The 24,532-nt window shown below is 38.0% G+C and overlaps 1 protein-coding gene across 8 annotated transcripts in view; it reads right to left on the reverse strand.

Moving 5' to 3' along the window:
- Window positions 1-24,532, reverse strand: part of PSD3 (pleckstrin and Sec7 domain containing 3) — a gene marked incomplete at its 3' end in the record, with an annotated part of 575,664 nt that overhangs the window by 253,401 nt on the left and 297,731 nt on the right. For all 8 annotated transcript variants that reach the window (XM_082608415.1, XM_082608413.1, XM_082608414.1 and 5 more), the window contains one exon: window positions 15,858-15,947. In XM_082608415.1, coding sequence (XP_082464541.1) covers window positions 15,858-15,947 — 90 coding nt within the window. The remainder of the gene's footprint in view (window positions 1-15,857; window positions 15,948-24,532) is intronic.

Consider the following 24,532-nt stretch of genomic DNA (forward strand, 5'->3'; position numbering starts at 1 on the left):
CATCCTCATGTGGCAGCGTGTGGGGATAGGCACAGCAGCTCATTCATCTGGGGAAGAGCGGGAAGGGATGGGACCTCCCCACAGGTGGTCTCATTAGGTGCTGAGGGGACCCACAGGTGGTCTGGCGAGGTGCTGAGGGGACGCACACGTGGTCTGGTGAGGTGCTGATGACCCACAGGAGCAGGTGCCTCCATTGGTCAGGGGCACAGTGCACTGCACCGGTCAGGGGCACAGTGCACTGCACCATCCAGAGATACCTCCTTGCGAGGTCTGGGAACATGTTTCCTGGTGTTTCTGAAAAAGCAGCGTTATAGCACAAAAACTATGCTGCTATCTGGGGGAAGTGTGAGAGGAGGGTAAATGTTAAAACAACTAGAATAAACAAAAAGCTTTAAAATAACAACAATAAAAATCCAACACTGACCGAGAATGGAGTTCAAGAATGTTTTTCGGTAGAGAAATGAATTATTCTATATTAGTGGATTCTCTGATTGAAGCTAATTTCTTTAAATGGAGAAACCTTTATAAAATAGTTGCTGGCAATCTTTCCAAATCATTTCACACTCCTGTCTCCTTAATCAAGCTGAGTAAACATGATGTAATGCTCCTGATGGCTCTCTGAGTCCATCCATTACTCCGCTGGGCTGTAACACACCCTGAGAAGCTGCTGCCTACTCAGCTCCGCCTGCCCTTCATCAAAACAGCTCCAGCTGCTCCATATGGAGACCCAGGGCTTTCTAAGGTTTCTTTTTCTCTTCACCTCATCATCAAATCACTTCTTGCTAAGGTCCGTCTATCCAACTGACAGCACTCCATGCAACATCATCCTTTTAATTCCTGGCTAAACTGGGAAAACGATTGTTTCTTCAAAATAAGTTCAATTTAAAAATTTAAATAACAACCTGAATACTGTGTTTTATTAAATTTGTTTCAGAAAAGGTGAGCTGACTCTGAGATGAGCAGTGGCAGGTCCAGCGTGCGGTTTTAGGCAGCTGTCTGTATAATGGCATCTACGTGGCCATTGGCTTAGGATATGCCAGGGAGGAAGATTAGGCCCAAATTCTGAAGAAGTAACAATTCTGGTTATTATTAAAAATAGACCATAAGTGAGGGTCTGAGTAAAACTTGTAAGGTTTGTTACACAGACTTTGTATAACACCCATTTATTCTGGCTGTTCAGAGTTATTTTTATTTTAATTTTTTTGTGTTTTCAACTTCTGAGTCCTTTCCAGACAACTGACCTTTTACATAAGTGAAGCATTAATACAACCACAAAACAAACTGTTTTCCTTTGTGACATTCTGTACTGTACAGCTACACATGCCTTTAAATTAAAATCTGTGTCTCTGTGTCCTCAATGGACAGGTAAACCCTGTGTTTAGGATGGACTATTTGCTGTGATACTTCATTTGCCATTGAATTGCAGGCCTGTTAAAAGAAGCCCATCACTGCTGTCCCCATCTGGTATATCATAAGCAAAAGGAGGACAGTTTAAATTCACAATGTGACCCATTACATTCATATCAATACCACATGTTCATGCCTGAGTGACAGGAGCACCAACCTTGGTGGACTATATTATGAAACTTAAAAATGTTCCAAACATACGACCATTGTAACTTCTATGGATGCATCTGAATATGAAATTCTGTAGCACTTCTTTATGACCAAATTAAAATGGAATCTATCTGGAAATCATTAATACTCCATTACAGGACCCTTAATGACTACCTCCCCTTTCCCCTACTCAAACTCTTTTCTTTTCTTCTTCTTTTTTTTTTTTTTTTTTGGTTAAAAATCCGTTTGTACTCTTTAAGCAGCATCTGTTCTGTCAAAATGTTCTAAGAGAATTCTTTTTAATAGATTTTTTTAAAGCATGAACACGAGATATAGACCTTCAGCAGCTTCCAGGTATTATCTTCCTCATCGTCACTGTCTTCCATTCAAGGTCTGAACCACACCAGAAGCAGCAGCGCTGTCTGTCCAGACCAGCACGTGACTGGAAGCAACAGCCTGCAACCAGATCTCCACAGGGAAACCAGAGCAGAAACACACCACAATCCCTGTATCACACCTCAGCTTGATTCGTTTTCCTGAACAAAGCTACATTCCATATTTTAAGCCAGACCCTCTAAAGCTTTTCTCTTAGAAAGCTGCTAACATAGCTTTTCTCTTAAAAGGCTCTCCTGCTTACACCAGAATAAGCATTCAAGCCCGTTTCCTCCATAGAGACTGTTGCTACCAGGTCTCCAGGACCTTCTCTTGGAGAGAGCTCACCTACTCCAGGCAACAGTTGATGCTCTTTTTTTAGCTACACTTAAATACCACCCCTCAGTTCCTATTTTCAACTGCAAACGCCAAATATAACTCAGATCAAGTATTTCTGAGAATTCACTTCAGGCTTTTCATTTATAAAAAATTCAGACTGTTTTCAGACTGTGGCCTGTTTCTTCCTCTCACATAATTCTTTAGGAGTAATCCTTTGAGAATGCTGACACAACGAAGGTAATTTTCTTGAATTTAAATCTGAACTTTCACTATTAAATACATACTTGTCTAAACCAATAAATATAACATAAAAGTTAAAACTTGAGTGATGTGATTTGAGTTTACAAAGAAAAAAAATGACATTAAGAACACTCCTAATACTTAGATTGAAAGAATCCGTAAAGACCACATATAGAGTTTTTCCGGCTTACTCTTTGCCACAAAATATTTTGCTCAGAAGACACTGTACATGAGTAAGTTTGAGCACAACAAAAAAACAGAGCAAGGAGTTCTGGTCCCAGTGGGGAGTGGGGACAGGGCAAGGTGACCCCAGATACTGTGGGCTAAAAGAAGCCTGAACTGAGAACCTGAAAATTATGGGCACGGCCCACATATCTCATTTGACAAACCAAGAAACCATGAATGAGGCGCCATCACTCAGCAGCAGCAGCAAGAGGTCAGGTGTGGAGCCCAGGAATCCCACAACCCTGTCACAGAGACGAGAGCCATGTGACAACACGGGGATGCACTTGCCAATCCTCACAATCACTCCTGGAGGAAGGCCTTACTACCCACGTTACACACGAGAAAACTGAAATGCCTGCGTGGCCAGGCCGAGGTCTTCACAGAGGCACAAAGCGGCACAAAGATCCAGCATTAACTCAGAAGCAGCAGACAGGTTTTTCCTACTTTTTATTGCTCTTTATCTCATGCAGTTTAGAACACAGGTGACATAGGACGGGACAGAGGGGCAATTTGGAAAATAATTTAGTAACTTAAATGCTAATAACATCCCAAAACAATTTAACATCCTTCCCCTATTACCATCGCCACCCACATCCTAGCCGTCATCCCTTCTCGCGTGGACAGCTGCAACCATTTCGTCACCATCTTCCCCATTTTCACTCCCCCTTCCTTTCAAACAATTCTCCACAGATCCCAGAATAATAATAATAATCTTTTTAAATAGACTCATTGTATATATGTGCCACATCTTCTTTATCCATTCATCCGATGATGGACACTTAGGTTACAATGGAATATTACTCAGCCATAAAAAGAAACGAAACTGAGCTATTTGTAATGAGGTGGATAGACCTAGAGTCTGTCGTACAGAGTGAAGTAAGTCAGAAAGAGAAAGACAAATACCGTATGCTAACACATATATATGGAATTTAAAAAAAAATGTCATGAAGAACCTAGGGGTAAAACGGGAATAAAGACACAGACCTACTAGAGAATGGACTTGAGGATATGGGGAGGGGGAAGGGTAAGCTGTGACAAAGCGAGAGAGAGGCATGGACATATATATACTACCAAACGTAAGGTAGATAGATAGTGGGAAGCAGCCACATAGCACAGGGAGATCAGCTCGGTGCTTTGTGACCGCCTGGAGGGGTGGGATGGGGAGGGTGGGAGGGAGGGACATGCATGAGGGAAGGGATATGGGAAAAGATGTATATGTATGACTGATTCACTTTTTATAAAGCAGAAACTAATAAAAAATAAGTAAATAAATAAATTAATTAATTAAGAAGAATAAATAAATAAATAAATAAATAAATAAATAAATGGACTCGTGACTTTCTGGCTTTCAACTCTTTAAAATAATTCCCCATTGCCTTTTTCTTAAAAGCACTGTTTTTAATGCTGCTACACCACTATAGCTTAAGCTTAAGCATTGTGACACTCACTGCTGGGAAAGAGTAATGAAAGAGCAGTAAAGTTTGAAAGAGGAGGAAAACTTCATGAAACTCATCCCTATATGATGCCTAAATCTCTGGCTGAATGGAGAGAAATGGAACTTCCTTCTCACTGAAAGTTTTATTGAAATAATTGTGGATTCACATGCAGTTATGAGATAATAGATTTCTTATACCTTTTACCGAGCTTCCCCCAATGGTAACATTTGCAAAACTACAGCACAATATCACAACCAGAGTACTGACATTGAAAACCCCGATCTTACTCAGATTTCCCCAGTTATACTTGTCCTAATTTGATAACACTGGAAGCAAAGATGAAAGAGGAGAGAGCAAAATGGCAGAGAAATGCTGCTTAGGGTCAGCCTTTTGGTAGAAAGAAAAATAGGGCAATTGTCAGTGTTAAACTGTTAATCTTCTCCCTAGCTGAAAGGGTCAAATTAGATAGGTCAGTGGAACTCTGAAAGCTGAGCTGGCTTTGCTCTCTCTTTTTGAGAAAAATACTATAGCTCTTGCTGTCACGATGTGCAAACAGGTACTTTTCAGAGTTCGAGCTTTTAAAAAAATTGTTTGAATCTTTAATGGTTTAATCTTTTTTTTTTCCTTACCCCTATATACAACTGTAATTGATTTAAAAGCCTAATGGTTATGAACCTGCATAGTATAATGTTTATATTTCCTAATTACGTTTCTTCCTTTTTCCAACAAGATACATTAAACTTTATTTAAAATATGTTTTTCTCTGTTGATGTTTTGGATCTGTTTGTTTAAATGCTACCCTCCTGGCTAATTTCTCCATCATTTTCACAAGCTACTGTTCCCTAAGAATAGCAAATAAGAAAATTGTATTTAAAACAAAACATACAATGGTTTCAGCCAACTACATATGTTAAGTAATGGAGACATGCATTTTCAGAAACTTCTTTTAAATGAACCACATCTAAATTCTGTTTTTTGGGAAAGCAAAGGAAAACAAATGCATCTGAATAGTAACATTTTATTGGGATTCTAACTAATAGAATATGTAACAATTTTTTTAACTTTCTAAACAAATTTTTTATACAATTTTTAAGGTTCCTTTCCATTGGCAGTTATTACCAAATACTGGCTCTATGGCCCGTACTGTATAACACATCCTTGGGCCTTTCTTACACCCAATAGTTTGTACCTCCCACTCCCCACCCCCATATTGCCATCCCCCCACCCACGACCAGTAACCACTCGTTTCTTGTCTGTACCTGTGAATCTGCTTCTTTTTTTGCTTTTCTCACTACTTTGTTGTATTTTTTAGATACAACATACAGTGTTTAGATTTGTCTTTCTCTGTCTGACTTTATTCACTTAACATAATGCTCTCCAAGTCTGTTCATGTTGCTGCAAATGGCAAAATTTCATTCTTTTTTATGGCTCAGTAGTATTCCATCGTATTCTTTATCCATTCATTTGCTGGTGGACACTTAAGGGGCTTCCATATCTTGGCCATTGTAAATAATGCTGCTGTGAGTGGTGAGGTGCATGTATCTTTTCAAATTAGTGTTTTGGTTTTTTTTTTAATATATACTCAGGAGTGGATGTGCTGGGTCATATGGTAGTTCTAATTTTAGTTTTTTGAGAAACCTCCCTACTGTTTTCCACAGTGGCTGCACCAATTTACATTCCAACCAACAATGTACAAAGGGTTCCCTTTTCTCCACACACTTGCCAACATCTGTTTTTTGTGTTCTTTTTGATGACAGCCATTCTGACAGGTGTGAGGTGTTATCTCATTGTAGTTTCATTTGCATTTCTGATGATTAGTGATATTGAGCATCTTTTCATGTGCCTACTGGCCATCTGCATGTCCTCTTTGGAAAACTGTCTATTCAGGTCTTCCATCAGGTTGTTAGTTTTTTTGATGTTGAGTTGTATGAACTGTTTACATGTGTTGGGTATTAACCCCTTATTGATAATATCATTTGCAAATATTTTCTCCCATTCAGTACACTGCCTTTTTGTTTTCTCAATGGTTTCCCTTGCTATGAAAAACCTTTTAAGTTTAAAGGTCCCATTTGTTTATTTCTGTTTTTATTTCCTTTACATTAGGAGACAGATCCAAAAACATATTGTTATGATTTATGTCAAAGAGTGTTCTGCCTAGGTTTTCCTCTAGGAGTTTTATAGTATCCAGTCTTATATTTAGGTCTTTAATCCATTTTATTTTTGTATATGGTATTAGAGAATGTTCTACTTTCATTCTTTTACATGTAGCTGTACAGTTTTCCCAGCACCACTTATTGAAGAGACTGTCTTTTCTCCATTGTATGTTCTTGCCTCCTTTGTCATAGATTAATTGACCATAGGTGTGTGGGTTTATTTCTGGGCTCTCTAATCTGTTCCACTGATCTATGCATCTGTTTTTGCACGAGTACCATACTGTTTTGATTACTGTAGCTTTGTTGTATAGTCTGAAGTCAGGGAATGTGATTCCCCCAGTTCTCTTCTTCTTTCTCAAGATTGTTTTGGCTATTCGGGGTCTTTCGTGCTTCCATATAAATTTTAAAATTATTTCTTCTAGTTCTGTGAAAAAAATGCTGTTATTATTTTGACAGGGATTACACTGAATCTGTAGATTGTCTCGGGTAGTATGGTCATTTTAACAATATTGATTAAAAAAAAATTACAGGCCAATATCACTGATGAACATAGGTGCAAAAATCCTCAACAAAATACTAGCAAACCAGATCCAATAATATATTAAAAGGATCACATACCATGATCAAGTGGAACTTATCCCAGGGATGCAAGGATTTTTCATTTATTCACAAATCAATCAATGTGATACACCACATTAACAAACTGAAGAATAAAAACCATATAATCATCACAATAGATGCAGAAAAAGCTTCTGATAAAATTCAACATCCATTTATGATAAAAACTCTCCAGAAAATGGGCATAGAGGGAACAAACCTCAACATAATAAAGGCCATGCCATATATGACAAACCCACAGCTAACATCATACTCAACAGTGAAAAGCTGAAAGCATTTCCTCTAAGATCAGGAAAAAGACAAAGATGCCCACTCTTGCCACTTTTATTCAACACAGTCCTAGCCACAGCAATCAGACAAGAAAAAGAAATAAAAGGAATCTAAATTGTAAAGGAAGAAGTAAAACTGTCACTGTCTGCAGATGACATGATACTATACATAGAAAATCCTAAAGATGCCACCAGAAAACTACTAGAGCTCATCAATGAATTTGGTAAAGTAGCAGGATACAAAATCAATATACAGAAACCTGTTGCATTCCTATACACTAACAACAAAAGATCAGAAAGAGAAATTAAGGAAACAATCCCATTTGCCATCGCATCAAAAAGAATAAAATACCTAGGAATAAACCTACCTAAGGAGGCAAAAGACCTGTATTCCGAAGACTCTAAGACACTAATGAAAGAAACTGAAGATGATACAAACAGATGGAAAAATATACCATGTTCTTGAATTGGAATATGTAACAATTTAATTCACTATTATCATTCCACTAGTGGAATGAAGCATGTGAATTCCACTAAGCCAGGCACACTGATTTACACTATTTCAATTTAATTACCACTCCCCCTTACCCCACACCCCCTAAGCCCCCAACACACACACTTCACCATTAACTACAAACCTAAGAGAGTGAAAAAACTTTTGGTCTCCCTTAAGAGACTGCAACTAATTTTAGAGTTAATAAATTTCCAAGTAAGAAAGATGGAAGCAAACAATTTCTAAAAAAAATTAAATTTCTGAAAAATACTCTGAAGTCAAACATCTAATCATAAGCAATAGCCTGAAAGGGGGACATGTCATTGACTTACCCAAGCAAGATTATTTACCTTGCTTTATTCTTAAAGCTACCTGTGTATTTAAGCTGAATTAGGAGAAGGTATGTTTTACAATACTCTGCAAAATGTATTCAGTTTTGTTTTTTAGTTATATTAAAATCATTTTGAAAGACTTGGGTGTTTTCTTGTTTGTCCTCTCTATAATTAAGATGATGTAAAAACTCCTAAATTCGATTTTTTGGCTTATTTTTCTTCTAATTCTTGTTGGCACCTACTGAATTCAACTGCTGCTCAAGGGAAAAAAAGTATAAACCTAACCATGACCAGGATAAAAATATTAAGGAGACCATTGTTTGAGTATCAAATGGTAGGGGGCAATAAGGAAACTCGGATAGAAAACATGGGTTTCGTGTTTCACTGCCCAAAATATTCAGTCTGGAGCTCTTCAAAATGATATTATTGTGCAGCCAATAACTGACTGACTTATCACCCAGTGTGTTCCTATGCCACTTTTCACTGGCTCCTTTTCTCTTATTTCCTATTGTTTCTTCTCTTCTTTCATGTAAATATATTATGTAATGGCTACTTCCCCTCTAGACATGTAAATAACTGGTAGTCACACGCAAAGTCACGAAGTCTCTTCCAACATGTAATGTACCTTTCTAACCAAAGTTAGAAATGAAAAGCAAACTGGACTAAAGATTCAAATGTAGCTTTCCTGTTAAAATCAAGAATAGAGGTTCATAGGAAACTCAGAAGAAAAAAACATGGGAAACAGAAGGCAAAGAAGCAAGGTGCTACACGTGGAGCATGAGATAGAGGATGATACAAGAAATTTTTTAGAGATTATTCTACAAAGCGCTTCAAAAACATGCATATGATTACATGCCAACACTCTCACTAGTTCTTAGAATCTGCCCCTGATGAGACTGGGTGGAAGAGATCCACAGGATAACACAGTCAAGAATCTATAAAAACTGATGGGCAAGACCGCTAAACCAATGAGCCTTCTGACCCAGGGCTCTCTATTTGGAGAACGCACAGAGCAGGGAGACATACAGCAACACTTCTTCCCCAGGGATTTGAAGTCACTTCAAATAATTCACATCCCCATTAATATCCCAGGATTTTCTTGGGATCTTTAAGAGGACCAGAACTTATTTGCTTCCTCAAAGGTTCTTCAGATCTCAGGACCAGTTTAAGACCAAATTCTCCTTAGTCCCTCCGCTCTTGCAGCATCCAAGACCCAAACCAAACCTAAGATATAAAAATGTTCCAAGAGGGATAAGGTGCAAGAGAAAGGCACTGTTGCTAACAAGGTAAAAAAGCAGAAAACATAGGGTTAACCAAGGTTCATTGTCAGGTGCCTACACAATGTCAAGACAGACTTCACTGAACAATGCCTCCCGTGAAGGATTTCAATGGCCATTCTTTGGAACCAATAAGTCTTTAGAAAGAAAGGAAGCCATAAATGATGAGGATTAAAAATCTTACCACAAAAGGAGGCAATGCTCAAGGTCAAGATCACAAATGCTTCCTGTTAAAGACCAAGATGATGTGTGTGTTTAGGCTGAAAAGGGATAGGGGATAGAGGTCTTGTCTACTGACACTAATCCCACTCAACCCTAGGACATGTAAAACACCTTGGGTCCAAATACTCACAGGAAGGGGTGGAGTCCTTGTCCAGTCTACTGTGAGATCGGTAAAGAATAAAGTAATATTAAAAATAAAAAGTTATAATATCTAACACATGCTAGGTCTCTAAAGAGTTTATATATTATTAACTCATTCAATTATTAAAACAACTATAGCCACATCAATCAGAGAAGAAAAGGAAATAAAAGGAATCCAAATCGGAAAAGAAGAAGTAAAGCTGTCACTGTTTGCAGATGACATGATACTATACATAGAGAATCCTAAAGATGCTACCAGAAAACTACTAGAGCTAATCAATGAATTTGGTAAAGTTGCAGGATACAAAATTAATGCACAGAAATCTCTGGCATTCCTATATACTAATGATGAAAAATCTGAAAGTGAAATCAAGGAAACACTCCCATTTACCATTGCAACAAAAAGAATAAACCATCTAGGAATAAACCTACCTAAGGAGACAAAAGACCTGTATGCAGAAAATTATAAGACACTGATGAAAGAAATTACAGATGATACAAATAGATGGAGAGATGTACCATGTTCTTGGATTGGAAGAATCAACATTGTGAAAATGACTCTACTACCCAAAGCAATCTACAGATTCAATGCAATCCCTATCAAACTACCACTGGCATTTTTCACAGAACTAGAACAAAAAATTTCACAATTTGTATGGAAACACAAAAGACCCCGAATAGCCAAAGCAATCTTGAGAATGAAAAATGGAGCTGGAGGAATCAGGCTCCCTGACTTCAGACTATACTACAAAGCTACAGTAATCAAGACAGTATGGTACTGGCACAAAAACAGAAAGATAGATCAATGGAACAGGATAGAAAGCCCAGAGATAAAACCACGGACATATGGTCACCTTATCTTTGATAAAGGAGGCAGGAATGTACAGTGGAGAAAGGACAGCCTCTTCAATAAGTGGTGCTGGGAAAACTGGATAGGGACATGTAAAAGTATGAGATTAGATCACTCCCTAACACCATACACAAAAATAAGCTCAAAATGGATTAAAGACCTAAATGTAAGGCCAGACACTATCAAACCCTTAGAGGAAAACATAGGCAGAACACTCTATGACATAAATCACAGCAAGATCCTTTTTGACCCACCTCCTAGAGAAATGGAAATAAAGACAAAAATAAACACATGGGACATAATGAAACTTAAAAGCTTTTGCACAGCAAGGGAAACCATAAACAAGACCAAAAGACAACCCTCAGAATGGGAGAAAATATTTGCAAATGAAGCAACTGACAAAGGATTAATCTCCAAAATTTATAAGCAGCTCATGCAGTTCAATAACAAAAAAACAAACAACCCAATCCAAAAATGGGCAGAAGACCTAAATAGACATTTCTCCACAGAAGATATACAGACTGCCAACAAACACATGAAAGGATGCTCAACATCTTTACTCATTAGAGAAATGCAAATCAAAACTACAATGAGATATCATCTCACACCAGTCAGAATGGCCATCATCAAAAAATCTAGAAACAATAAATGCTGGAGAGGGTGTGGAAAAAAGGGAACACTCTTGCACTGCTGGTGGGAATGTGAATTGGTACAGCCACTATGGAGAACGGTATGGAGGTTCCTTAAAAAACTACAAATAGAACTACCATATGACCCAGTAATCCCACTACTGGGCATATACCCTGAGAAAACCATAATTCAAAAAGAGACATATACCAAAATTTTCATAGCAGCCCTATTTACAATAGCCCGGAGATGGAAACAACCTAAGTGTCCATCTTCGGATGAATGGGTAAAGAAGATGTGGCACATATATACAATGGAATATTACTCAGCCATAAAAAGAAATGAAATTGAGCTATCTGTAATGAGGTGGATGGACCTAGAGTCTGTCATACAGAGTGAAGTAAGTCAGAAAGAGAAAGACAAATACTGTATGCTGACACATATATATGAAATTTAAGAAAAAAAAATGTCATGAAGAACATAGGGGTAAGACAGGAATAAAGACACAGACCTACTAGAGAATGGACTTGAGGATATGGGGAGGGGGAAGGGTAAGCTGTGACAAAGTGAAAGAGTGGCATGGACATATATACACTACCAAACGTAAGGTAGATAGCTAGTGGGAAGCAGCCGCATAGCACAGGGAGATCAGCTCGGTGCTCTGTGACCGCCTGGAGGGGTGGGATAGGGAGGGTGGGAGGGAGACGCAAAAGGGAGGGGATATGGGAACATATGTATATGTATAACTGATTAAATTTGTTATAAAGCAAAAAATAAAAAAAATTTAAAAAAAGTTTCATGAAAATTAATTTTGAAAAAAAATAAAAATAAAAATAAAAATAAAACAACTAGATGAGGTGGGTGCTAATAAAACCACCCATTTCATAGATGAGGAAATCAAGAGACAAAGTTTAAGCGAATTTGCTCACAATCACTAGGCTAATCAGAGAGAGGAGCCGGGACTTGAAACCAGTCATACAGTTCCCAAGACCACAGTCATAATCCTCATGCTTTCATGTCTCTCAGGAAGTTCAGCCTCCAACCCAGAGCTGGCCCACATTTCACATTCTCATCCCCTTCTATTTATGTCCTGAAGATTTTTATTAGAGTTTCAGGGATGTCCTATTAAATCTATCAGAACTTTTTCTACCTCATCCCCAATGATGCCTGAAGGCAAACCACATCCAAGCATTGGGATGGGCAGGCCCTGTGGAGCCATAAAACACGCCAGATGGTTTGGCATAGTTGGGCTTGATTTGGTGAGGAAATAGTCAGGGGTGCTTATGAGAAAGAAAGAAAGAACATTAATGTTTATGGAGAGGAAAGGGGGTGGGAGATGAAGTGGAATATTAACCTAAATAAAAAGCAAAATAAGTCTCCTACTAAAACTGTACCTATTTTTCAAATGAAGACCCATCTCAAACATCACATCCTCCCAGCCCGTTTCAAGTTTAAAGAACCTAAATAATATTCTATCACTGGCTGTCTTTTGGTACCCAACTTCTTCCATTTTATACCATAGATATCTATAACTTATGCTCTAAGCAACTTGTCAGGGGAGAACTCTTATTTTCACAAAGCACTCATATACTCATGTATCTGTTTTAGGTCATTTGAGTGAAAAGAGAAACAGCAGTGGAATTGTAAATTGTGAAAAAGGGCTCAATATACCATTATCTATCCTTTTCATGTACCTTAAGGCAAATTTACATCAAAATATTAACTCAAGTCTCTGAATTTGAAGGCTTGAAACAAGTTTCTCATTGTGCATACCTTTAAGTATGTTAAGGTCTATTTTTCTGTAACCATTTCCATTGACAACAGCAGAATTCAGTTCATATATATATATATATATATATATATATTTTTTTTTTTTTTTTTTTTTTTTTTTTTTTTTTGCAGTACACGGGCCTCTCACCGAACCGGGGCACGAACCCATGTCCCTTGCATTGGCAGGCGGACTCTCAACCACTGCGCCACCAGGGAAGCCCTATATTTTTATTTTAATATGGAATAACTGTCCATGTTAAGGGAGAAAGGACCCTCCATCGTTTTTAGTAGTTTATGATCTCTGAGGACAGGGGCCCATTTGGTTCTGACATGCTCTCCAAGTCCAAACTGAACACACAGTGGACCTTCAATAAATATTCCTGACTACGCAACCACACTGAACAGATGTAAGTCGAAATGTTACTTCTGGTCCAAAGAAATCTGAACAACAGACATAAATCCAAATGCTACTTTTGATCCAAAGAAATTTAAAAGTAATAAGGTCAATATGTAGCAATAACCATTTATTGGTTTGATCCATGTAACTTTAAACATCTTACGTCATAAATTAAACTGCATGTAGGACATGCCTGTAATTTTTTAAGTTGGGGAGGGGGTGGCAGAAGAGAGAAAGGGGTTACTCAGAACCTGTAAGATGATACCAAACGTGTTTGTGTTTATCTGTACATACGTATCTGTCTGTGTGGCATGTGTATAATATTGTCCCCCAAAATGCCAATTAATATTCCACCCAATAATTTATCTCAACAAGGAATCTTCAATAGATAGCTATTGAAAGAGAGAGAGAGAGAGTTTTGGTGGGAGGGGAGGAAAGAAAGAAAGATATGAAAGAGACAAAGAGAAAACAAAGGAGAAAGGAAAAGACAGAAATAAAGAGAAACAGAGAGGAAGAAAGAGGGAGGCAGAAAGGGAGGGAAAGGGAGAAGGAGCGGGGAAGAGGGCTGGCCACACAGAAGAGTGAAATGAAACCAACGGTTTGAAGAACCTGCAATAAAATCCAGATTCTACTGAAATGGAAAACTCTCCTCTTGGATGGGTGAGTGGCTGGGGTTTGTTATAAAAAGCAATCAATATTTTACTTGACAATTTCCATGCTAAATGCCACTGTCATTTTCAGTGTCATTTCACTGTCATCTTCCCACACAGTAAATAAAGAACAGTATAACACATATTTTTCCCTGAGATTTGTAAACGTGATCTCAAATTGTACAACTGCAACAAATCATCCAGCAAATTCCTGGCTGACTAAATCAAAGAACATGTTTACCCCAAGGTGAATGGTAGCCACTGCACTGTACATTAACTACATTTGGTTCAGAAAGCTCCATCAAACATGCTCTAAATCTGCCCACTGTATGTACCCACAGTCACAAACGTTACCATAAGTCTACCACTAAAGTCTAAGAGCTTCACTCTAAAAATTATACCTGTCAATTTTCATTTCTGACATAACTTGATAAAAGCCTCACAAATCCTCTCCTAGAAAGACTGTTATTTTCCATGCTAGTACCACCAGACTGAAAAAAGACCTGTTAATATGTGTCTACTGTATAACTTCCATGGATGCACAGAACATATTTATTAAGTCTCAATCCAACACCTTTTACTTCCCATTCCCATTTGGAATTGTAGCTTCAGAAACGGCAGCATTTATTCTATAAAGAAAAGGCTTTAAAAATACCTTCCTTATATAGTAAGCTGAAGATACATTTCTTCCTGCTTTTTTCATAATATAATTTTTTAATGAGCTGCAATTAAAGCCAGTAAGACTTGGAATCTCATAATACCATTTTTACACCTTCTTTCATTTTTCGAAGTATATATGTCTTTCCAAATCTGGCAGAACTTGATTCTACATATTATGTAGTTTAAAAGTCACAAAAAAAAACATAATAAAGGACTTATCCTTCAACTGGTACATTTCCATATTATACCATGATTCAAATGTGTTGCCCTTCTTAGCAAATTCAGTCAAAAGAACTGATTCCAAAAGAAATATACAAGTGTATAAAGTTTTTAAAAAGAAAGTTAGAATCAAACAGAAATCTGTAAAAATCACATTCTCAACATACACATCTTAGCCTGAACTTCTAAAATATTCACATCCATTATCAATCACTTGATCAAATGCACATCTCATTTATACTGCTGCAGGATGCTATGAATTCCAAAGTTGCTGTTCCTGTCTCCTAGAAAACAATCTGACTAGAGGGGAAAAATGCTAATTGTTACCAATAATAAAGCTGAGTGCAAATAATTCAGGAAATCTACAATTACTCAGATTTAATTTAATCTCTTTCCAGAGATGACCTGAGTGGATTTCTGACTAGGAACTGAAGAGTCAGAACTCCTTCCTTTAGTGTCTGCAAATGCTTTTTGTTTCCATAAGGAATATACCTTTGTGATCTTTCTCAAGTTCTGACAGTCAAGTAAATCAAAAAATGCCCACTATTTGTGCCAGCAATTATTCCAAATCTACTTATTATCTCAGTATTATCAATTACAATGTGGACTTTTAGGAATTATTAATCAAAGGGTACTTTGCAGTCTGACACATCAAGGACAATGCCCAACAGAAACATCACCAATAAAACTAAAAGAAGAAAACAAAATACTTAAGTGATCTTAGCCTATTTTAGATTAAAAGGTAAGTATAAAATGTAAGCATATTTTAAAAACCAGCATTTAAGGGTAGGGGATTAAGAGATACAAACTACTAAGCATAAAAAAAAATAAGTTATAAGAATATATGGTACAGCAAAGGAAATATAGTCAATATTTTATAATAACTTTAAATGAAGTATAATCTATAAAAATATTGAATCATTATGTTGTATACCTGAAACTAATATAATATTGTAAATCAACTATACTTCAATATATGAATAAATAAATACCAGTATTTCAATGCTTACTTTCAGTAGATCCTTGGAGAAATCACCACCCTCATCTACCCCTTGGAGGTTTGCAATGAACTCTTGGCAGGTCATCTTCTTTCCAATATTCTGGAATAGAGGCAAATAATACATCATAATGGCATATGTGGAACTAAGATTATTTCTTGAAAATGTGATAAAGCAAAGCAAGATTGATTTGGTTTTGCAAAACCAAACACACCCCCCCAATATATGCATATATATACATATATACATACAAGTTTATATGCATATGAAAAAACAGATGGCTTATTATGCTTTTAAAACTGTCATTAAATATGAATAGCAAAATTATGTTAAAGCTTTATTTTAGCCTAAGATAAAATCTGAAAAATCTATGCTACATTTATAAAAATAATATATAATGTAGTTTTTAAAGGAAAAACATGAATAAAATGACATTTCTGAACTGAACTCTGATAGCTATTTATTTGCTTCTTTATTTGTATTTCCTACCTATTGCCAAGAACGATGAAGGATCTGAGATTTTAGCCTACTACTTCAAGCTAACAAGTTAGTCTATCACAACCTGCTGAACGCAGTCAGAAGCAGGACCACAGGAACTTATCACAACAACAGAAGTGGACAGAATCCCAGTGCTTTCTTGCTCCAGTTCCCTGAGTCCCAATTTTCACAGAGCAACTTAAGTGGGGTCAGCTGACACCTGCACACACAGCAGAAGCCCTGGGATTTGGGAATGTGAATCCCTGCAGTGGGGCAGCAACCATACCTACCCCTTTGCTCTAAAGTGAGAAACCAGCTCTTATCTTCCAAGGTCGTATGCAAATCTAACCATTGCTCTGGGAATCACTAAGTCTTCCAATACTCACTATAGGAATTACATTGAAAAGACAAACCAGATCAAAGGCAACCAAACTTCAGTTCACAAAATACAAGAAAAGCAAGAGACCCATGGAGGACTGTCTACAAACACATTTCCAATCTGACTTAAGGTTAGTAAGTTTAACCAAAGAAAACCGCATTAATAAACAAAATTTTAAAAATCTGAACTGTAAAAAGAGAAAAGATACAAGTGTGCTGACTGAGAAAACTAATAAAATTGCTATGACAGAGGATCACCTCCAATGCCAGCTCCAATCAACTAGTATAAGTTGCCAGTTGTAAAGTATTCTGAGGTTGAATATGGGCACCAACAGAAAACCATCATGCATGCAGGAGAGGGATGTATTGATAGAAGACAAGTGCACAGGCAGGGAGTTTCTGGCAAACGTGGTCAAGTGGGGTGGTCAAGTTCACTTGAACACAAAGTTCACCAACATAGTAACATCCCTGCACACAATACACGTATGAATAAAAGGCATGTTCTGAAAGGCTATTTTATTCATAAAAGAATAAGAATAGGGTAGAACAGTATTCTTCAAGTTGGTGGAGAATATTCCTGGAGACAAAGACTTTAAAAGGAATGCAAAACCATAGATAGTTTTAAGGGAGTGTTTATACAGAACTTAAAAAATACAAATCTGCCTGAGAACAGATTCACCTGCGTGTCTTAAAAGTAATCGCTTCCCAGAGAGACCTTCAAGATGGTGGAGGAGTTAAGATGTGGAGATCACCTTCCTCCCCACAAATACATCAGAAATACATCTACATGTGGAACAACTCCTACAGAACGCCTACTGAATGCTGGCAGAAGACCTCAGACTTCCCAAAAGGCAAGAAAATCACCACATACCTGGGTAGGGCAAAAGAAAAAAGAAAAAACAGAGACAAAAGAATAGGGAAGGGACCTGCCCCTCTGGGAGGGAGCTGTGAAGGAAGAAAAGTTTCCACGCACTAGGGAGCCCCTTCACTGGCGGACACAGGGGTTGGGCGGGGGGGAGGAAGCTTCAGAGCCACGGAGGAGAGCACAGCAACAGGGGTGCAGAGAGCAAAGTGGAGAGGCTCCCGCACAGAGGATCGGTTGCCTGCCAGCACTCACCAGCCCGAGAGTCTTCTCTGCTCACCCACAAGCCAGGACAGATGGGGGCTGGGAGCTGAGGCTCAGGTTTCAGAGGTCAGATCCCAGGCAGAGGACTGGGGCTGGCTGTGTGAACACAGCCTGAAGGGGGCTATTGCAACACAGAAAGCAGGGAGGGAGTCCAGGAAAAAGTCTGGACCTGCCTAAAAGGCAAGAGATCATTGTTTCGGGGTGCGCGAGGAAAGGGGATTCAGAGCACCCCCTAAATGAGCTCCAGAGACGGGCGCGAGCCACGGCTATCAGCGCAGACACCAGAGGCAGGCAAGAAATGCTAAGGCTGCTGCTGCAGCCACCAAGAAGCCTGTGTGCCAGCACAAGTCACTATCCACACCTCCCCTCCTGGGAGCCTGTGCAGCCCGCCACTGCCATGATCCCGTGATCCAGGGACAACTTCCCCGGGAGAACACACAGCGCCCCTGAGGCTGGTGCAACGTCACGCTGGCCTCTGCCGCCACAGGCTCACCCCGCATTCCGTACCCCTCCCTCCCCCCGGCCAAAGTGAGCCAGAGCCCCCAGATCAGCTGCTCCTTTAACCCCACCCTGTCTGAGCGAACAAGAAATGCCCTCAGGCGACCTACACGAAGAGGCGGGGCCAAATCCAAAGCTGAACCCCAGGAGCTGTGTGAGCAAAGAAGAGGAAGGGAAATCTCTCCCAGCAGCCTCAGGAGCAGAGAATTAAATCTCCACAGTCAACTTGATGTACTCTGCATCTGTGGAATACCTGAATAAACAACGAATCATCCCAAATTGAGGGGGGTGGACTTTGGGAGCAACTGTAGACTTGGGGTTTGCTTTCTACATCTAATTTGTTTCTGGTTTGTTTACCTTAGTTTAGTATTTAGACTTCATTATCATTGGTACATTTGTTTATTGACTTAGTTGCTCTCTTCCTTTTTTTTTTCCTTTTTCTCTTTTTCTGAGTGTGTATGTGTATGCTTCTTTGTGTGATTTTGTCTATATAACATTGCTTTTACCATTTGTCCTAGGGTTCTGTCGGTCGGTTTTATTTGTTTTGCTTTTTATTGTTTTTTTTTAGTATAGCTTTTAGCGCCTGTTATCATTGGTGGATTTGTTTTTTGGTTTGGTTGCTCTTTCTTTTTCATGATTTTTAATTTTTTAATATATTTTTTTATTTTAAGAACTATTTTATTTTATTTTATTTTTTCTTTCTCTCTTTCTTTTTCTCTCTCTTTTCTTCTGAGCTGTGCGGCTGACAGGGTATTGGTGCTCCAGCCACATGTCAGGCCTGTGCCTCTGAGGCAGGAGAGCCGAGTTCAGGACATTGGTCCACCAGAGACCTCCCGACCACATGTAATATCAAACAGCAAAAGCTCTCCGAGCGACCTCCATCTCAACGCTAAGACCCAGCTGCACTCAACGACCAGCAAGCTACAGTGCTGGACACCCTATGCCAAACAACTAACAAGACGGAACACAACTCCACCCATTAGCAGAGAGGCTGCCTAAAATCATAGTAAGGTTACAGACACCCCAAAACACACCGCTGGATGTGGTCCTGACTACCAGAAGGACAAGATCCAACCTCATCCACCAGAAAACAGGCACCAGTGCCCTCCACCAGGAAGGCTACACAACCCACTGAACCAACCTTAGCCACTGGGAGCAGACACCATAAACAATGGGAACTAGGAACCTGCAGCCTGCGAAAAGGAGACCCCAAATGCAGTAAGTTAAGCAAAATGAGAAGACAGAGAAACACACAGCAGATGATGGAGCAAGGTTAAAAACCCACTAGACCAAACAAATGAAGAGAAACTAGGCAGTCTACCTGAAACAGAATTCAGAATGATGATAGTAAAAATGATCTAAAATCTTGGAAATACAAGAGAAAATACAAGAAACGTTTAACAAGGACCTAGAAGAACTAAACAGCAAACAAAGAATGATGAACAACACAATAAATGAAATTAAAAATTCTCTAGAAGAAATCAATAGCAGAATAACTGAGGTAGAAAAACGGAGAAGTGATCTGGAAGATAAAATAGTAGAAATAACTACCACAGAGCAGAATAAAGGAAAAAGAATGAAAAGAATTGAAGACAGTCTCAGAGACATCTGGGACAATATTAAATGCACCAACATTCAAATTATAGGGGTCCCAGAAGAAGAAGAGAAAAAGAAAGTCACTGAGAAAATACTGAAAAAGATTATAGTTGAAAACTTCCCTAATGTGGAAAAGGAAATAGTCAATCAAGTCCAGGAAGTACAGAGAGTCCCATACAGGATAAATCTAAGGAGAAACAACCCAAGACAGATATTAATAAATCTATCAAAAATTAAATACAAAGAAAAAATATTAAAAGCAGCAAGGGAAAAACAACAAATAATATACAAGGGAATCCCCATAAGGTTAACAGCTAATCTTTCAGCAGAAACTCTGCAAGCCAGAAGGGAGTGGCAGGACATACTTAAAGCAATGAAAGGGGAAAACGTACAACCAAGATTACTCTACTCAGCAAGGTTCGCATTCAGATTCGACAGAGAAATTAAAACATTTACAGACGAGCAAAAGCTAAGAGAATTCAGCACAACCAAACCAACTTTACAACAAATGCTAAAGAAACTTCTCTAGGCAGGAAACACAGGAGAATGAAAAGACTTACAATAACAAACCCCACAAAATTAAGAAAATGGTAATAGGAACATACACATCGATAACACCCTTAAATGTAAATGGATTAAATTCTCCAACCAAAAGACATAGACTAGCAGAATGGATATAAAAACAAGACCGGTATTTATGCTGTCTACAAGAGACCCACTTCAGACCTAGGGAAACATACAAACTGAAAGTGAGGGGATGGAAAAAGATATTCCATGCAAATGGAAATGAAAAGAAAGCTGGAGTACCAATTCCCATATCAGACAAAATAGACTTTAAAATAAAGACTATTACAAGACACAAAAAAGGACACTACATAATGATCAAGGGATCAATCCAAGAAGATATAACAATTGTAAATATTTATGCACCAAACATAGGAGCACCTCAATACATAAGGGGAAATTGACAGTAACACAATCATAGTAGGGGACTTTCACACTCCACTTTCACCAATGGTCAGATCATCCAAAATGAAAATAAATAAGGAAACACAAGTTTTAAATGATACATTACACAAGATGGAATTAATTGATATTTACAGGACATTCCATCCAAAAACAACAGAGTACACTTTCTTTTCAAGTGTTCATGGAACATTCTCAAGAACAGACCATATCTTGAGTCACAAATCAAGTCTTGGTAAATTTAAGAAAATTCAAATCTTATCAAGTGTCTTTTCCAACCACAGTGCTATGAGACTAGATATCAATTACAGGAAAAAATCTGTAAAAACTACAAACACATGGAGGCTAAAGAATACACTACTAAGTAACCAAGAGATCACTGAAGAAATCAAAGAGGAAATCAAAAAATATCTAGAAACAAATGACAATGAAAACACGACAAACCAAAAACTATGGGATACAGCAAAAGCAGTTCTAAGAGGGAAGTTTATAGCAATACAATCCTACCTCAGGAAACAACAAACATCTCAAATGAACAACCTAACCTTAACACCTAAAGCAATTAGAGAAAGAAAAACAAAAAAACCCCAACATTAGCAGAAGGAAAGAACTCATAAAAGTCAGATCAGAAATAAATGAAAAAGAAATGAAAGAAACAATAGCAAAGAACAATGAAATGAAAAGCTGGTTATTTGAGAAGATAAACAAAATGGATAAACCATTAGCCAGACTCATCAAGAAAAAAAGGGAGAAGACTCAAATCAGTAGAATTAGAAATAAAAAGGAGAAGTATCAACTGACACTGTAGAAATACAAAGGATCATGAGAGATTACAACCAACTATATGCCAATAAAATAGATAACCTGGAAGAAATGGACAAATTCTTAGAAGGGCACAACCTTCTGGAACTGAACCAGGAAGAAACAGAAAATGTGAGCAGACCAATCACAAGCACTGAAATTGAGACTGTCATTAAAAATCTTCCAAAAAACAAAAGCCCAGGACCAGATGGCTTCACAGGCAAATTCTATCAAACACTTAGAGGAGAGCTAATACCTATCCTTCTCAAACTCTTCCAAAATATAGCAGAGGGAAGAACACGCCCAAACTTATCCTACGAGGCCACCATCACCCTGATACCAAAACCAGACAAAGATGTCACAAAGAAAGAAAACTACAGGCCAGTATCACTGATGAACATAGATGCAAAAATTCTCAACAAAATACTAGCGAACAGAATCCAACTGCACATTAAAAAGATCATACACCATGATCAAGTGGGGTTTATCCCGGGAATGCAAAGGTTCTTCCATATATGCAAACCAATCAATGTGATAAACCATATTAACAAACTGAAGAATAAAAACCATATGATCATCTCAATAGATGCAGAAAAAGCTTTCGACAAAATTCAACACCCATTTATGATAAAAACTCTCCAGAAAGTAGGCACAGTGGGAAGTTACCTCAATATAATAAAGGCCATACACGACAAACCCACAGCCAACATCGTTCTCAATAGTGAAAAACTGAAATCATTTCCTCTAAGATCAGGAACAAGACAAGGCCGTCCACTCTCACCACTATTATTCAACATAGTTTTGGAAGTTTTAGCCAAAGCAATCAGAGAAGAAAAATAAATAAAAGGAATCCAAATCTGAAAAGAGGAAACAGAGCTGTCATTGTTTGCAGATGACATAATACTATACATAGAGAATCCTAAAGATGCCATCAGAAAACTACTAGAGCTAATCAAAGAATTTGGTAAAGTAGCAGGATACAAAATTAATGCACAGAAATGCCTTGCATTCTAATACACTAAAGATAAAAAATCTGAATGAGAAATTAAGGAAACACTCCCATTTACCATTGCAACAAAGAGTATAAAATACCTAGGAATAAACCTACATAAAAAGCCAAAAGACCTGTATGCAGAAAACTATAAGACACTGATGAAAGAAATTAAAGATGATACAAACAGATGGAGAGATATACCACGTTCTTGGATTGGAAGAATCAACATTGTGAAAATGACTATACTACCCAAAGCAATCTACAGATTCAGTGCAATCCCTATCAAACTACCAATGGCATTTTTCACAGAACCAGAACAAAAAATTTCACAGTTTGTATGAAAACACAAAAGACCCTGAATAGCCAAAGCAATCTTGAGAAAGAAAAACAGAGCTGGAAGAATCAGGCTCCCTGACTTCAGACCACACTACAAAGCTACAGTAATCAACACAGTATAGTACTGGCACAAAAACAGAAATATAGATCAATGAACAGGATAGAAAGCCCAGAGATAAACCCGCGCACATATGGTCACCTTATTTTTGATAAAGGAGGCAAGAATATACAATGGAGAAAAGACTGCCTCTTCAATAAGTGGTACTGGGAAAATGGACAGTTACATGTAAAAGAATGAAATTGGAACACTCCCTAACACCTACACAAAAATAAACTCTAAATGGATTAAAGACCTAAATGTAAGGCCAGACGCTATCAAACTCTTAGAGGAAAACATAGGCAGAAGCCTCTACGACATAAATCACAGCAAGATCCTTTTTGACCCACCTCCTAGAGAAATGGAAATAAAAACAAAAATAAACAAATGGGACCTAATGAAACTTCAAAGCTTTTGCACAGCAAATGGAAACATAAACAAGACAAAAAGACAACCCTCAGAATGGGAGAAAATATTTGCAAATGAAGCAACTGACAAAGGATTAATCTCCAAAATTTATAAGCAGCTCATGCAGCTCAATACCAAAAAAACAAACAACTCAATTCAAAAATGGGCAGAAGACCTAAATAGACATTTCTCCAAAGAAGACAAACAGATTGCCAACAAACACATGAAAGGATGCTCAACATCATTAATCATTAGAAAATGCAAATCAAAACTACGATGAGGTATCACCTTATACCAGTTAGAATGGCTATCATCAAAAAATCTAGAAACAATAAATGCTGGAGATGGTGTGGAGAAAAGGTAACCCGCTTGCACTGTTGGTGAGAATGTAAATTGATACAACCACTGTGGAGAACAGTATGGAGGTTCCTTTAAAAACTAAAAATACACCTACCATACGAACCAGGAATCCCACTCCTGGGCATATACCCTGAGAAAACCATAATTCAAAAAAGGCATGTACCATAATGTTCATTGTAGCACTATTTACAATAGCCAGGATATGGAATCAACCTAAGTGTCCATCGACAGACAAATGGATAAAGAAAATGTGACACATATATACAATGGAATACTACTCAGCCATAAAAAGAAACGAAGTTGAGTTATCTGTAGTGAGGTGGATGAACTTAGAGTCTGTCATACAGAGTCAAGGAAGTCAGAAAGAGAAAAACAAATCCCGTATGCTAACAAACATATATGGAATCTAAAAAAAAAAAAAAAAAAAAAAAAGGTTCTGTAGAACCTAGAGGCAGGACAGGAATAAAAACGCAGATATAGAGAATGGACCTGAGGACACAGGGAGGGGGAAGGGTAAGCTGGGACGAAGTGAGAGAGTGGCATGGACATATATACACTACCAAACGTAAAACAGATAGCTAGTGGGAAGCAGCCGCATAGCACAGGGTGATCAGCTTGGTGCTTTGAGAGCACCTAGAGGGGTGGGATAG

Source organism: Mesoplodon mirus (assembly GCF_964341445.2).
Source record: "Mesoplodon mirus genome assembly, chromosome: 20".
Classification (NCBI taxonomy): domain Eukaryota; kingdom Metazoa; phylum Chordata; class Mammalia; order Artiodactyla; family Ziphiidae; genus Mesoplodon; species Mesoplodon mirus.